Below are 15,427 nucleotides of genomic sequence, written 5' to 3'. Positions count from 1 at the left end.
CTGTGGGGGAGGATGAATGGATATAAATGGAACTTTGATGAGGTCTAAAGGATGAGTGGCTGAATTATTGCTGAAAACTATTTTTAGAGTTATTAATTTCATCTGGGCTACTTCATCATCAAAGGTACATTTTAGCCAAATTTTGGTTGCACAGATTCTGCATGATTTAATGAAGTATGTGTGTGTGTATGTTTATTTTTCGCATTAAAGATAACAAAGATATTGGGAGGCCTCTAGGTTATACCTAGTCACCTCAGTCTGCACCCACATGGACTACATTCCTGTATATGCCAAATTCAGGACAGGTACATATATACATGCATGTGCACACACACAAACATATAACCTAAGAAGAGCTAAGGCTCTTCAGGGCCTTTCTTAACCGTGAAATGTTACTTTTCAGTTCAATTCTTCCCTTTGTTATGGATCTCCACAGAAAGCCCATTTTTTTTTTTTAGTTTTTAGTGGGTATGCCATTTATCTTGGGTGAGTCTGTAGAAATTACCAAAATGGGGACAAGAAATACCCATATTTTTGAGAACTCTTCAGTTACAGAACATTATGCTTTGTGAGTGGAGTAAAAATACAAGACATGTAGTTTCATTGCTCAGTTTTAGAGAGAAAATGGCCTTTATAAAGAGAACTATTTTACTTCAACCTTTTAAAGATCTGTGATTTTGTAGAGGTATTCCTGGTACCAATGCACACCACAGCCACCTTCACCTTAATAGAATGTTTCAATGCATTACTATGGCTGAAACAATCTGTCACCTCATAATAAGCTTTCTAGTGATAAGTCTTTCCAAATAACAGGTATGGTTCACTGACCCTGTAATGGGGCCTATAAAAAGAACTATAAAGACTTACTAAAATAATATATATTTCATCCAATTGAACCAAATGGCACAAGGCAAGCTATTTGACAGGTCTAAGCTACCATCTTCTGACTGAGGAGACCCAAATGCATTTTAAATAACTATATATTTTTCCCTAGTTATTCAAGGAAAAAATAGTTTTCCATAAGTATTTTAAAACTTTAAAATTATCTTTTGCTTTTTACATTAAGTTTATTTCTTAATATATCTTTTCCCCTACCCTACAAAGCAAGTCATCCATTGTTCACAAAGAATAATGGAAGAGTGAAAAAAATGCAATTCAGCAAAATTAGCTAGCACTTCAATTGATATTTCATACCCATGATCCCCTAGCTCCTGCAAAGAAGGGAAGGAGATAAAGTGCCTTAAACCTTATCATTACTTTGAAGTCTCCATACCCTCCTTACTGATAGTACTAAATACCAACATATAGCATCTTCCACCATGAAAAGACTTCAAAAATCTTAAATTCAACAAGCATTTAAGTACCTACTGTGTTCCATGCTTGGCACTGGGGAGACAAAGCAAAAATGAAAAAATGGTCTCTATCTTCAAGGAGATTACAGTGTATGTGTGTGTGTGTGTGTGTGTATTTAAAGTCTCATAATTGTGTGGGAGGGGGACTTGCACATTTTCTTGTGGTATATTTGTTATTTAACCAGTTCTCTCCAATTCATAACCTTGGATTCTAGCACCCCAAGCAACCTCATGATGATAATCAATGAGCCTTGCTCCAGAGATCAGGAATAAAAAGCACCTGCCTTGGGGATCTTCCTGTCCAGAATGAAGAGAAGATATTAATATACAGTGCAGGCAAATGGCTTAATTTTAAAAAAAAAACTGCAACAGGATGAAATAGCCAGAAAAGACAATTTTTTAAACCTTCAAAAACAATAAGCATGGATGTCACTATGGTAAAGAGTATTCCATGCTGCAAAAAGTCTCTGGATACTCTGTCCCTTTGCTGCTTCTATGAAACACTTCTCAATGAAAGAGTTCACCACATCTACTTTCAGAGCTCTTTTATTCAGTCACATACATTATGCATGGACACATGCTCTCTCTCTCTGTCTGTCTCCCCCTCTCTCTCTTTCTCTCTTTCTCTGTGTGTCTCTGTCTCTCTCTATGTGTCTGTCTCTGTTTGTCTCTCTGTCTCTGTCTCTGTCTCTCTCTCTCTCTCTCTCTCTCACACACACACACACACACACACACACAGTTACTTACACTTTCCTTTTTATACGTAGTGAGAATGCAATTCAGTGTGTTTTGATATCCTGTTCCAGCTTGCAAGCGAGTCTGTTGAGAGATTTAGGAATGATGAGAACTTAGAAGTATAAGACCATGGAATGTTAGAGCTATGAGGAACTGTAGACATAATTAAGTCCAGATCCTTCATTATCTGGATGAGGAAAGTAAGGTCCAGGAAGAGAAGATAAGTTAGGTAAGGTCCCTATATAGTAGCAAAGCTGGAACTAGAACTCAAACTGTGGAAGGAACACAAAACTGTAGTCTTTGCCCTCAGAGAGTTTGCAATCTATTTGGTAAGATGAAACACATAAAAATATGACAACTTAGATAACAAAAGCATCTATGCTAACTGTAAAATGAATGGAACTGACAATCTGAACAATAGGAATTTAGATAGGGAAATATCATTATGGTCTAGATTTGCTAAGAAGACGAGCTTCATGGAAATAGTGGGCATTCAATGGACCCTGAAATTATCTCACCTTCAGTATCAAGACTAAATGAAACACATTAATTCAATGGTGATCAATCTATTCCTTCTGACCTAAGCCCTCTTCCTATCCCCATCTCTACCAATGGCAACTGTTTCTTTCCTCTTTTCATTGTAGATTGCTCATTCTATTCCTTCCTTTTCCAACTGTTTGCCATCTTTTTCCTCTTTTTCTTTTTTCTCCCCTACTTCTGTCTGATTTTCCAGTGATATAAATTACAATTGCTTAGTTCCAATGGCACAAAAATAATTAAAATAGTAATAATGATGGTGATGACAACTAACATTTACACAGAAGTTTAAGGTTTATAAAGCACTGCACATACTTCACCTCAAGTGTTCTTTACATCAACCCTATGGGGCAGATACTACAGGTATTAAAAAGTTGATTATAAAATTTCAGAGTAGAAATACATCTACCCAGTAGAGTATCCTCCAGCTGTGACATTTCATTGTTAGCAATGATTTGGATAAAAAAACATAGATGGCATGCTCATCAAATTTGCAGGTTACAGAAGATGACAGAGTTTCAGGAAAAAAAAAACAGCAAAGGTCCAACAAACAATTCCTCAAAACAGATCTGGAAAACACACTAAACTAAGTGCTGATTGAGAAAGCCAAGAAGAAAATCACAGGGAGTCATTTTTCTCAGCTCAGATTGGCATAAGGAAACAGACAGTGTTTCTCTATGACATTGGGGTGGAGTTTATCCAAGAATAGCTTCATGTAGCAGTCCAGGGAAAGGAGAGGTTGTGCACTAGGGCAAGAAGAGATGCTCAATCCAGAACAAGGAGTCTAAATGAATACAGGGCACAGGAATCACTACCAAATGGCAACTCTTTTGTTCCCTACCCAATTCTGGGTCATAGATCCAGGACAGAAGGAGGATCTGAGCACCAAAAAAAGAGTAAGCTCAGAAGCAGTAAGCTTCACAATTCTCTATCTAGCAGCAGAGCAGGGTCTCAGTTCCAGCATCCAACCCAATATAAAGCCTGCAGGCAAATAATGAAGACAGAAATCCAAGACTAAAAGAAAGCTAGCAGTTCTGTAACTCATAGTGGCTGAGTCCAGCAATTGTCTATCGGAATTCCAATTGGTGTATATTATTCAGACCCAAACTCAGGTCAGGAACTCATGGAGCTCACAGTAAGAAGGCAGAATAAGATGGTGCCATGGATCAGACCATTTTGGAAGCAGTGACAGCTTGCAGATCCCCAGCCTAAACCATCTCTGAAATCCTGGAATAACACAATGCTCAATACAAAAGGAAAACTGCAGCAGGATCAGCCTAGACATTTCCTCCAGAAGGGTATAGAACCAAGTCCAAACACAGAGTCTGAAGTCAGGAAGAAGACTGGAAGAATGAATAACACCCCTAAATGAATCCCATCATAAAAATGAATATGGTGATAGGGACACTCAGGACATAAACCCAAAAGTAGAGAATGACCCCAAAACAACTGCAAGCAGAGCCTCAAATTAAAACACAGATTGGGAACAAGTTCGACTAGAATCTCTGGCAGAGGTAAAGCAAGGGTTTGTAATAGTTTAAAATGTTTTTAGAAATTAAATGAGTATGCTAGATTTTTAAAAAATAGAAAATAATAAGAATGGAAGAATGATTCAGAAAAGGAATTAATAGCTTGGAGCAAGATACACAAAACCTTACCCAAACAACAAACTTTCTTAAAAGTAGAATGAGTCAAATAGAAGCCAATAACTCTGAGACAACAAGAAATATTAAAACCAAGTCAAAAGAGTAGGGGGCAGGGAGAAAATGTAAGATCTCATTGCAAAAACAATTGATCTGGAAAACAGATCAAGGAAAGATAATTTAAGAATCATTGAACTACTTGAAAGTCATGACTGAAAGAAGAACCTATACATCATATTACCAAAATAATAATAATTATAAAATAAAACTGCTCCAATCTCTTAGAACCAGAGGGAAATATGGAAATCAAAAGAATCTGCTAGCTATCCCCAAAGGAAACCACAAAAGGAAGACTCCCAGGGACATTAGAGACAAAATGTAAAGCTTCCAGGTCAAAGAGAAAATACTGCAAGAAGCCAAAAAGAAAGAATTCAAGTATCAAGTAATCAGAGTCAAGATAAAACACAATTTTACAGCCACCACTAATAAAGGATTGGAGTGCTTGGTATAAAATATTCCCAAAGGTAAAAGATAAAGGCTTAAAACCAAGAATAATTCTCCCAGAAAAAAATGACAGGGGAAAAAACTGGTCTTTAATGAACTATGGTTAAACATTCCTGATGAATAGTCCAGAGCTGAATAAAAATGTTGAAGTACAAACTCAGGAGTCATATAGAACAGAGATTGGACTTACTCTGTGTGGCCACAGAGGGCAGAATCAGGAACAATGGATAACTGTTGCAAAGAGTCAAATTTAGGCTTGATGTTTAAAAAATTTCCTAAGAATTAGAACTGTCCAAATATAAAATGGACAGTCTAGAGAGGTAACGGGTTTCCCTGCTTCAGAAGTCTTCAAGTAGAGGCTGAATGACCTTTTGCCATGTACGCTGTGCTGGGGATTCCTTTTGTATACCTAGATAGATCCATTACAGACACAGATCCATTCCAACTCAAATTCTGTGAAATAGGGATGTTGAGTCTAGAGAAGAGAAGACTTAGGGGGTGCAAGATTTTTATCTTAAAGTGTTTGGAGGGATGCAATAGAGAAGTGGGAGAAGATTGATTCTGCTTCGCCACAACACTAGGATCAGTAGTTGAGCCTTGGAATGAGGTCAGTTTAGGGTTAACATGACAACAAGAACTTCCTGATAATTAGGGATGTCTGTCCATTGAATGGTCTTCCTCATAAAGTAGTAAGCTTCCTATCACTGGGTATATTCAAATAAATGCTAGATTGCCAGTTGCCCAGTATACTGTGGTGGGTATTCTTGTACTGTGGTGGAAGTTGTATTCAGTGACCTCTGTTGTATGCCCAAACTTTAATCTTCTATTATATTCTGCTTGTAGAATTTAGACTCCTAGTTGGCTCCTATCATTTATGTATTGAAATTTACTAAAATGAATTCTAACCTCTAATTAAGTAACTACTGCTAGCAATTTAGACGCTCTCAGGAATGCCCACTGGCAGTTTGTACTCAGCCCTCAAGAAGCTTGTATTCTATCGAAGCAAACAAATCCCTACTGATTTTAAAAATGTCAAAAATGCAATAGTTTAAGTAGTGGTGATTATTTTTTTTTCACAGCAATCCTGTAGTTAGCACAAGTAATGTTGGTTTCCTTTTTTTTGGGGGGGGGCTTGTTCTAGACCTGATTTCATCTGTGTGGAACTTCCTCCATCAGTGCAGATAAGTAACTCATCTTTTAACTTTTAGTCTTAGAAAGTTATTTGGGTCACTAAGTGGCTTGTCACTAAATGACTTGCCATAGTCACATGGCTAGTGTGTATCTGAGGTAGGACAAGTCTTCCTTACTCCAAGGCTAGCGAGCCATTTGTCTGCCTGTCATCTTGATTTAATAGATGAGCAAACTGAAACTGAAATTCAGAGAGGATTCCCCAAGGATAAGATACATTTAGGAAGTGACATAGCCATAGGTTTTCTGATGCCAAGTCTAGTGTTCTTTTTACTACCTTACACTATGGTCAAGAGTATATCCATTTGTTTTTCTACAGGAACCATCCCTTAGATAAACACATTCAAATGATTCAACAAGAGTGAGAGTTCCTTAGACATAATTTGTTCAACTCATAGGGCATCAAGCCCCCAAGACATTCTTTCCTTGCATACTAGGCCTTTCATAGGGCATGGCCATTCTTCATTGTGCTCCATGCACCTCATCTTTATTTTCAGGTCTATTAAATTAAAATATGTCACCACTGGTGACATGGAGAAAGAATATAAGCCAACATGGTAACTGAAGTTGTAGGGTGATGACAAACCATAGGGCTTCCAAAATCCAGCCCATGTTAGTAGCAAGCTCAACTTTGGCCAAGGATAACCATTTTATTTAAAATCAAACAAAGCATTTTTGGTTTCGTTTTTCTTTTTAAGTATGGATAATACCTAATTAGTGTCACTTCCTTTCCCTTAATACAATAAATTACTTTTGTCTAAGAATGCTCCTGAATGCATTGAAACCAAGCACAATTGAGTGATTAATCACCAAGAATTTATTTTGCATTAAATATGTACCAAGAATTGTGATAGGTGCTAAGGGTATAAAAGCAAAAATGAAGTAGTCTCTGCCCTCAAGAAGCCTGCATTCTATAGAGTGAGACAAAAATGATGATGAAGATGATGGTGATAACTAGTATTTATATAGCATTTTAAGGTCTACAAAGCATTTTACATATGCTATGTAATAGACACAGACTTTGTACATATTAGACATAAATCTAATATTTGCAAAATTTATACAAGGTAATGGGGTGGAAAGAATTAGTGCTGGGGTATCCAGAAAAGTCTCCTAGAATATAGTGCTTTTATAAGAAGATAGATATCCTAAGAGGTGGAGAATGATAAAATGGAGAAAGAAATGGTAGAGGGAAAAGCACACAGGATTTGAGTCCTGACTCTGCTACTGGACAAGCTCTAAATTCCCTCCCAGCTCTAAATCCCAAGCACTGACCCCAGGATTCTGCAAGAAATGTATTTTGCAAACCTTTTAAATCTTATCGTGCTATGTAAATCAGAGACCAATAGTCTTATACTATATTATAATAGCAATACTATTATTTCAATACGACCTTACTCAGTAACTATTTGAATTCTGGCATGCCACTTTACTTGTCTGGTCCTAATCTCTGCCTTTTTCATCTATAAAATTAGGGTAATGATATTTGTACTTACTCCACAGAGTTGTTGTGTGGATTACATGAGACAATGGATGTAAGATGATAAACCAATGTGTGCCATTATATTTGTTAGAAAGCATGAAGGCCTGAAGGAAAAGGCTAAGTCAGTCAACCATTCTACTGCATTCAGTTCCTACTATGTGCCTATTACTATATTAAGTGCCTAGTATATGTCAATCACTGGGGATACCAAAGAAAAGCAGGGGGAAAAAATCCCTAATCTTAAGTAACTCACTATATAATGGAAGAGAAAACATGCAAATAACTATATACAAACAAAATATATTCAAGGTCAGTTAATCTCAGAGCGAATGCACTAAGGAGGCCTAGGAAAAGTTTCTTGCAGAAAGTAGGACTATAGGTAAGGCTTGAAGAAAGCCAGGGAAGCCAAGAGGCAGAGATGAGGAGGATGAGAATTCCAGGCATGAGGAGGCAGCCAGTGAAAATACTTGGCATGGGAGATGCAGCATACTGTTCAAGGAACAGAAAAGAGGCCCATGGCACTGGATTGCAGAGTATACGGAGAGGAGGAAGATGTAAGATTGAAAAAGGAGGAAGGGGCCAGATCATGAAGGACTTTTAAAGACAAGAATTTTATATTTTAGCATTAAGGTAACAGGGAGTCACTAGATTTTATTGAATAAGAGAGTAACATAGTCAAATCTGTGCTTTTAGGAAAATCAATTCTACAGCTGATTTTAGGATGGATTATAGAGGGGGGAAACTTGAATCAGGGAGATCCAATGGAGATTGCAATGGTCCAGACATAAGGTAAACAGAGCCTGCGCTAGGGTGGTGTCAGTATCAGAGGACAGAGATGTAAAGGAAGAAACAACAGGGCTTGGCAATTGATTGGATATGAGGGATGGGTGAGAATGAGGAGTCAAGGATGCCTGATCTCTAGTTTATAAACCTGGGGGAGTAGGAGGATAGCGGCACCCTCCACAGTAAAAGGAAAGGTAGGAAAAGGAGACAATCCTAGGGAATAGGCAATGACTGAGGGAAGACATATTTTCATTCTTTTCCCCATGATGAGTTTTGTACGCTTACATTCCATCCTGAAAACATTAGCATCCGGCAATGCAATCCTCATATACCAACATTTTCTAAGTTTGGCAAAAATCAGGCACACTAACTGGTTATTCTCTCATCAGAAGTACCTCCAGTTTCCTTCCCTCTTTGATATTTCTCGCATGTCCCCTCTTACATTTTCTTCAATAACAAGGTGTCTAGGTGATGTGGCTTCAGAGTACTGGCTTCAGAGTCAAGAAGCCTTGAGTTTGAATCTTACCACTGTGTAACTATGGGCAAGTCACTTAACTTTATCCCTTCATTTCTTCATATGTAAAATGAGGGGTTGCATTTGATGGCTTCCAAGGTCCCTTCTAAATCTATATCTATGATCCTCTGTTTTAAAACACTTTTAGAAAAGAGTTGGAAGTCAACTTGAGAATTCCCAAGAAAGGGAACTAGAACTTCTAGACAGCAGGATTCTTTGACTCGGACAGGAAGACATTCTGGATCAGAGTCCCTTTGGGGGCAGTAGGACCCATTCCGGTGCTTCTCACTCACACCTCTTATGTGAACCAGAAAGCATTAGGTCAGTAAGAGTCTTATCCTACACAGCCATTATTCTTTATTCTTCAAAATGGTGATGGGGAACTGCATCCTCCATACCTTAACTGTGTCCATAGGATGACCCACAATGACACTTGTAGCACCTGTAGATGAAAAGAAAAACAACTCAATATGGTGAGTCCTAACTCATTCCCACTTAACTCACAACATTGAAAGACAAATCCGTTTAGGATTCATTTCACAAAACCAGCAATGTGTACGCTTTGCAAAAGGGAGGCATCTATGTCCTAAAGTCTCTCACACATAGCATAGGCACTTACAGTCTATAAGTAGTTTTAAAATATCATTATAAATATGAATCAGGCAGGAAACCAATCCTATTGAAACTTTTAACTATCATATCTGATGGATGATGAATATGGAATACTCACATAGATGGTGTGACCAAGAAGAGCCAGATCAAATTAACACATCACAAAGGATAAAGCCATTATTCTCTTTTAGGAGATCTCTTCCTGTACTCAGTAAACTTAAAACCTCCATTTGGGACTTTGATAAGTCAAAGGGGAGAGTATCCTCTTGCCCCAGGGATACTGTAGCCCCCACCCCCAATCAAGGAGATTGCATCGAAAGGTACCCTAAATATCAGTTCTCTACCAGTCAAAAATACTTTGCATTTTCTTTATAAATGTTTTTATTCATTCATTCATTCATTCATTTATTTGTGTTTCTCCCTACTAGAATGTAACTTCCTTGAAGGCAGGGATTTCTTCAAGTTGCTTTTTTTTTGAGGGGGTGGGGTGGAGATTAGAGGAGGTCTTTGTATTCCTTACCCAGTACAGCATTTTAGCAAACAGTAGTTACACACTCAATTCATGACTTATATATACCTCTTCAAAGACAAAATAAAGGCCTTACCCTTTAACCATTCTTGACCTGACTTCTCCTTGTCACACCATGTACACACTTCAGACTTCATCATATATGTGGCATCAATGAGGATATTTATACTTTACATTGGGAAATAGCTTCAAAGCCAAAATAACACCTTTTAACACTACTAATAAACCTTAATCTCTGCATTGAGCCTCATCTCTGAAGTGAGAGTGTTGGACTGGATGACCTCTGTAGCTCACTAAATTCTGTGATCCTATGATGCTAAGATTATTGGTCAATTGTCCAAGGTCAAAGAGGTAGTAACTTGCAGACCTGGGATTCGAACCTATGTCCTTTGTTGCTAAATATGGATCCTCTTTTCTCTCTAGATTTTTGTGACATTGCTCTTTCTTGATTCTTTTCCTACCTCTCTGACCAGTCATTCTCTACCTCTTTTGCTGTATCATAATCCTTATCTTGACCCTAGGGCTTGATATATTCTATGGCTTTGTCCTGGCACCTCTTTTGGTATTCTCTCTTACTACTCTCATCAGCTCCTGTGGATTCAGCTATCATCTCTATGCAGATGACTCCTGAGTTCCAGTGTCGTATCTCCAACTGCCTGTTGGACATCTCCACCTCAATGTCCCATAGGCACCTCAAATTCTGCATATCTAAAACAGAACTTATTACCTTCTTTCCCTAAACTAAACCATCCTTCTAACTTCCTTGTTTCTCCCAAGGGCACCTGTGAGGGATTGTCTGGTGTTCGCTACTGCCAAGTAAGGATTGTGGCAAGATGGGGTAGGAACTAGATATTAGGAAGTAACCGGAGCTCACGCTCCCGAGGCAGGGGCAGTGCTATGTGGAGCTGTGACAAGCTGGAGAAGGAACAGGGTACGAGGAAGTAGCCGGAGCACGTACTCCTGAGGCAGGGGCTGTGCCATGTGGGAGTGGGACGGCAGAGAACGAGCTCCTTTGTCTAGCCCCCCTTCCTAGGCACCACGCTAACCCCAGACGCCTCCTTCCTGTGTCCAAACCTGACTTCCTGAGTCACGTACTCTCCCTAGGTGTAGCACTGACCCCAGACGCCTCCCCCCAGTATCTGGGCCCGACTTCCTGCGTCACGTATGCTCCCTTTGTCTAGGCACTAGCCCTAGACATCCCCTTCCGATATCTGATCCTACAACGAGTCACTATGGGCGGGCTGAGGAGGAGGGACGAGGAAGGTACTTAAAAAACAGTAGGGATCGGAGCGTGCTCGCTTTTTGCTCCAGCTCGTGTGCGTGTACTTTCCTGCCTGGCCTTGCTGTGATGATCATTGAATAAAGTTCAGGTTTTGTACCTCCTGATCAGCTCGTTTCTAGTAAATCCGGGTGGCCTCCAAGGACCGGTGAGTATGACCCTGGTTGCCTGATCTGGCTGAAAGAAAGTGCGCGGTTTGGACCGGCACAGGCACCACTATATTTCCAGTCACTAAGGTTTGTAAACCAAGAGTCTTACTTGACTCTGCATTCTCTCTCATACCTGATAATCAATCAGTTCCTAAGTCCTATTGATTAACTATATCACATATTTAGGCTTTAACCCTAATCCTTTTCTCTACTCATATCATAACTACTCTAATTCAAGTCCTTATCACCCCTTACTTGGACTATTATTATAGCCTTTGAATTTTCTTCCCTGTCTGTAAGTCACTCCCCCTCTCCCATGTACCCTCCACACAGTGGAGCCAGATCGATGTTCCTGAAGCAAAAGACTAATCATGTCATTCCTCTGCTCAAAAGGTTTCAGTGGCTTCCTATTTCCTGGAAGACAAAGTGCAGGCTTGCCTTTATTAGCATTTAAAACCCTTCGTAGATTTTTTTTCAGGCTGATTACACATTACTCCCCATTATAGACTCTTGATTCCAACCAAACTGACCTTTTCCTCACACATGACATTTTATCTCCCACATGCATGCTTTTGCATTGGACTCAAAAATGGATCTCCATAACTTTCGTGCATTGTTTCTGGGTTCTTCCCTTTAGGACCAAGTCAACAAGTACAACTGCTCTTCAATGCAGACAACCCTTTAAATACTTAAAGCCAGTTACCATGACCCTCACAAATCTTTTCTTCCCCAAGCTAAACAGAGAAGCTAAAATAAAGCTCTTTCCCATTTGTAATCACTTTTTTAAAAAAAAGTATTTTGAATATAGTATATATTTACTAATATGTGTACATCTTTTGTTCCCCCCCCCAGAAGAATGCAAAATCCTTGAGGTCAGAGACTAGTTCACAGCTGTCTTTCAGTTAGCCTGGGTTGCAGAAGTGAAGAGGTAATACATTTCAGGCATGGGAGTCAACCTGCTCAAAGACATGGAAATAGGTATTGGAAGGTAGGAATAGTGTGTGTAATAACAAGAAATCCAATATGGCTGGACCAACTTAATAAAAGGTTTATATATCATAAATTTGAAAAGGAGTTTGGATCCAGGTTGAAAAGCACTATAAATACCAAACAGAAGGGTTTGTATTTGATCTTAAAGGTAATACAGAATAATAGAGGTAATAGAGGTAATAGAGCTTACTGAGCCAGGAAGTGACATGGCCAGACCTGTGCTTCGGAAATATCATTTTAACAACTGTATGGAGGATGGATTGGAGAGGAGAGGCACAGGAGGACGAGGGAATAACAAAGAAGTTACTGCAATAGTCCAGGTCACATAGAATAAGGGTCTGAAAGAGGGTAGTTTTGGTGTGAGTAGAGAGAAGGGAATGGTGAAAGAGATGTGGACAGAGTATCTATAAGATGTGAGGAGTCAAGGAAAATTTCAAGGTTACAAACCTTAGTGATTGGAAGGACAGTGGGTACCCTTGACAAAAATAGGTCAGCATGGAAGAGGGGTGAGTTCTGAAGAAACAGTGAGCGCTATTTTGGATATATTAAGCTTGAGAGACCTAGAGCATATCCAGTTGGAAATGTCCAACAAGCAGTTGTTGATGTGGGCCTGGACCTCAGAAGAGAATCCAGGACTAGATCTGGAAGTATATATGCCTACAACATTGATGTTTATAAGTACAACCTAACATGCTATAAAAGTGTGAGTTATTATTATTGTTGGGGCTTTCCCTATAAATTCCAATATTTCTCTTGACATCTTATATATGCTATATGTGTACAAGCAAGGAAGGCATCATGGTACAGGGGAAAGAACACTGAACACGGAGTCACAGGACCTGATTTCAAATTCCAGTTTTGATATTGTTTGACCCTAGGCAAGTCACTTCACATCCTTGTGCCTCAGCTTCCTTATCTGAAAAATGAATGACCCCTAAGGCCCCCTTCCAGCTCTACATTTGTGATTTTCCTTAACTTCCACATAAATTTCACCAACTCTCATGGACACCATCTTTGGGGGTAATATAAGTGCTTGCTCAGAGGCACCACAGTGTGTGTGGGGCAGTCTAGGAGCATTTTCCTGCCAAAGAGTCTTTCTCTCACGAGGTGAATGAAGATAAAAATGATAAGAGAAAGAGTAAATGGGAGCATTGGAGACAGTCCAAAGAAGAGAAGAGCCACAAAAGACCTGTTCAAATCAGAAGAAAAGTAAATGAATCACTGAGGAAGGAGAGTAAGGTTAGCGAATAATAGAGAGCACAGAAAAAGAATACAGTCTTCCTAGTGACCTTTTGACTGTCTTCCAGGCATCTTTTTCTCCTCTATTGGAGGGGAAGGAAGAGCCATGGAGAAGAATGGGGAATAGGGCCAAGTGTGCTTGAATGAATAGTGATTTTAGGAAAAAGGACAAATGAGAGCAACTAAGTGGTCCAGAGGATGCCAAAGAGCAGTTTTGAAGAAATACTGGAGAAAATAAAAAGGCTTAAACAAGACTAACAATGGGAATGGAGGAGTGGGAAGGAGGAGAAGAGGTGATAAATGGGGAAAAGGTAGAATTTTCTCAAAGTTAACGGGAAATAAACACATCTAAAAGGTTTCTGCAGCCTTTTTTCATGTCAGTCCAAACCCCTAGCTACTTCAGTAACACTGCCAGCTTGAACAATTAGATAATTTGACTGTATGCTACCTCCTTGCCAAGGCTTTCGGGCTAATTCGTTCTGACAATATGGATGGCTGTATCTCACAAATTAGCTCCAACCTGCTCTATACTTGCTCAGCCCTCTTAGACTCCATCAGTCTCCCAAAGGAAGCACTAGCCCTTCCTTTCCTCCTCTTAACTGCCATAAAATGGGAATTCACAAGTCATCCTGAATCCTACTAGCCCCACCCCTCCATAAAGGTGCAGTCAGCAACAAACATTGTCAAAACACTCATGTCATATGTTTCTGTTGCGTTAGAACACACACTTATCAAGATTTCTCACTGGCAATCAGATATGTCCAGTCATAAAAGGGTGTGTATTAAAAAAGCCAGCCTATTGGCTAAGGACTCTTACTAGGAGTTTAATAATTAAGATGATCAATCCACATATTTGGAGATTTTTAGTTAAAATAGTAATGGTTTAAAAATGGGTTTAATATTTTCCAATTTGTTTTTTCTTACCAAAGGTGGAAGTTTGATAAAGTGTCCTCCTTAGATACAACACACACAAAAACTCTTGTAAGGGTGGGCACAGGACATAAACATCTAAATGCCTAAGTCTATGGCAAATTTATTCTAACATCCAACAGCCTATTGACATATTCAGTCAGGCTTGCTCTGAAATGCACATCTGCTTCCACCCTAGTCCATTTCAAAAAAGTGATTCACCGCTCTCCTATCCCCTCAGGGTCAGAGTTCAATAACATCACTTTCCCACCTCCTCCTCATTGCTGATCTTTAGGTCCCCGCAGATTCCAAAAGACAAACTTACCCCCGATCCAGCCAGCTACAAAATCTTCCATAATTTAGCAGTGTCGTTCCAACTCCACCTGATGATCTATGTGCTTGTTTATTGTAAAAGGGTGCAGGGAAACAGGGTGGGGAGATGTGGGGGGTGATGGAGGGAGCCTTTAGAAGTTTACAAGCCCCATTCGGCTTCCTTTGCACGTGCTGTCTGCTAGCTATCCAGCCTTCAGCAGCTCTGATAACGTTCAGGGGTTTATCCAAATCCAAGGGCGGCTCAGAGCTATCCCAGCGCGTGTCTGACTCTACAAGTTTCAAAGAACTTGGAACTAGCAGAGCGGACCGCTTCACCTCTCCCACAGCTTGTCTCGAAGTAACTCACCGCTGGGGTTTTAAGAACGCCCCTGGACCTTAAAGGCACAGTACCCTGACCCAAGCAATAACTTGGCAGCGCCGGCGCAGAGCACTTCTTAGCACAGTCTGTACTGAAAGAGAAATTCAAACAAAAGCTTATGCTATCCCACCGCAACTGGCATGTTTGCAAATCACCATATGAAGAAAGTGCATACTCTTTTGATTTTGTAGCTCAGTAAAAAAAAAAAAGAAGAAGAAGAAGAAGAAGAAGAAGAAGAAGAAGAGAGAGAGAGAGAGAGAGAGAGAGAGAGAGAGAGAGAGAGAGAGAGA

General features: G+C 39.6%; 1 protein-coding gene across 2 annotated transcripts in view; it reads right to left on the bottom strand.

The window, feature by feature from the left end:
• Positions 1-15,086, bottom strand: part of SLC25A48 (solute carrier family 25 member 48) — a 56,490-nt gene extending 41,404 nt beyond the window's left edge. For both annotated transcript variants that reach the window (XM_027849291.1, XM_027849292.1), the window contains exons 1-3: positions 14,772-15,086; positions 9,138-9,181; positions 2,100-2,171 (exon numbers count right to left, since the gene is read on the bottom strand). In XM_027849291.1, the coding sequence (XP_027705092.1) occupies positions 2,100-2,171; positions 9,138-9,181; positions 14,772-14,802 (147 nt within the window). In that variant the 5' untranslated portion in view covers positions 14,803-15,086. The remainder of the gene's footprint in view (positions 1-2,099; positions 2,172-9,137; positions 9,182-14,771) is intronic.
• Between the last annotated feature and the right edge of the window lie 341 nt (positions 15,087-15,427).

Source organism: Vombatus ursinus, unplaced genomic scaffold (assembly GCF_900497805.2).
Source record: "Vombatus ursinus unplaced genomic scaffold, bare-nosed wombat genome assembly UNPS02007284.1, whole genome shotgun sequence".
In the NCBI taxonomy this organism is placed as follows: domain Eukaryota; kingdom Metazoa; phylum Chordata; class Mammalia; order Diprotodontia; family Vombatidae; genus Vombatus; species Vombatus ursinus.
This window is presented reverse-complemented; position numbering and strand designations above follow the sequence as displayed.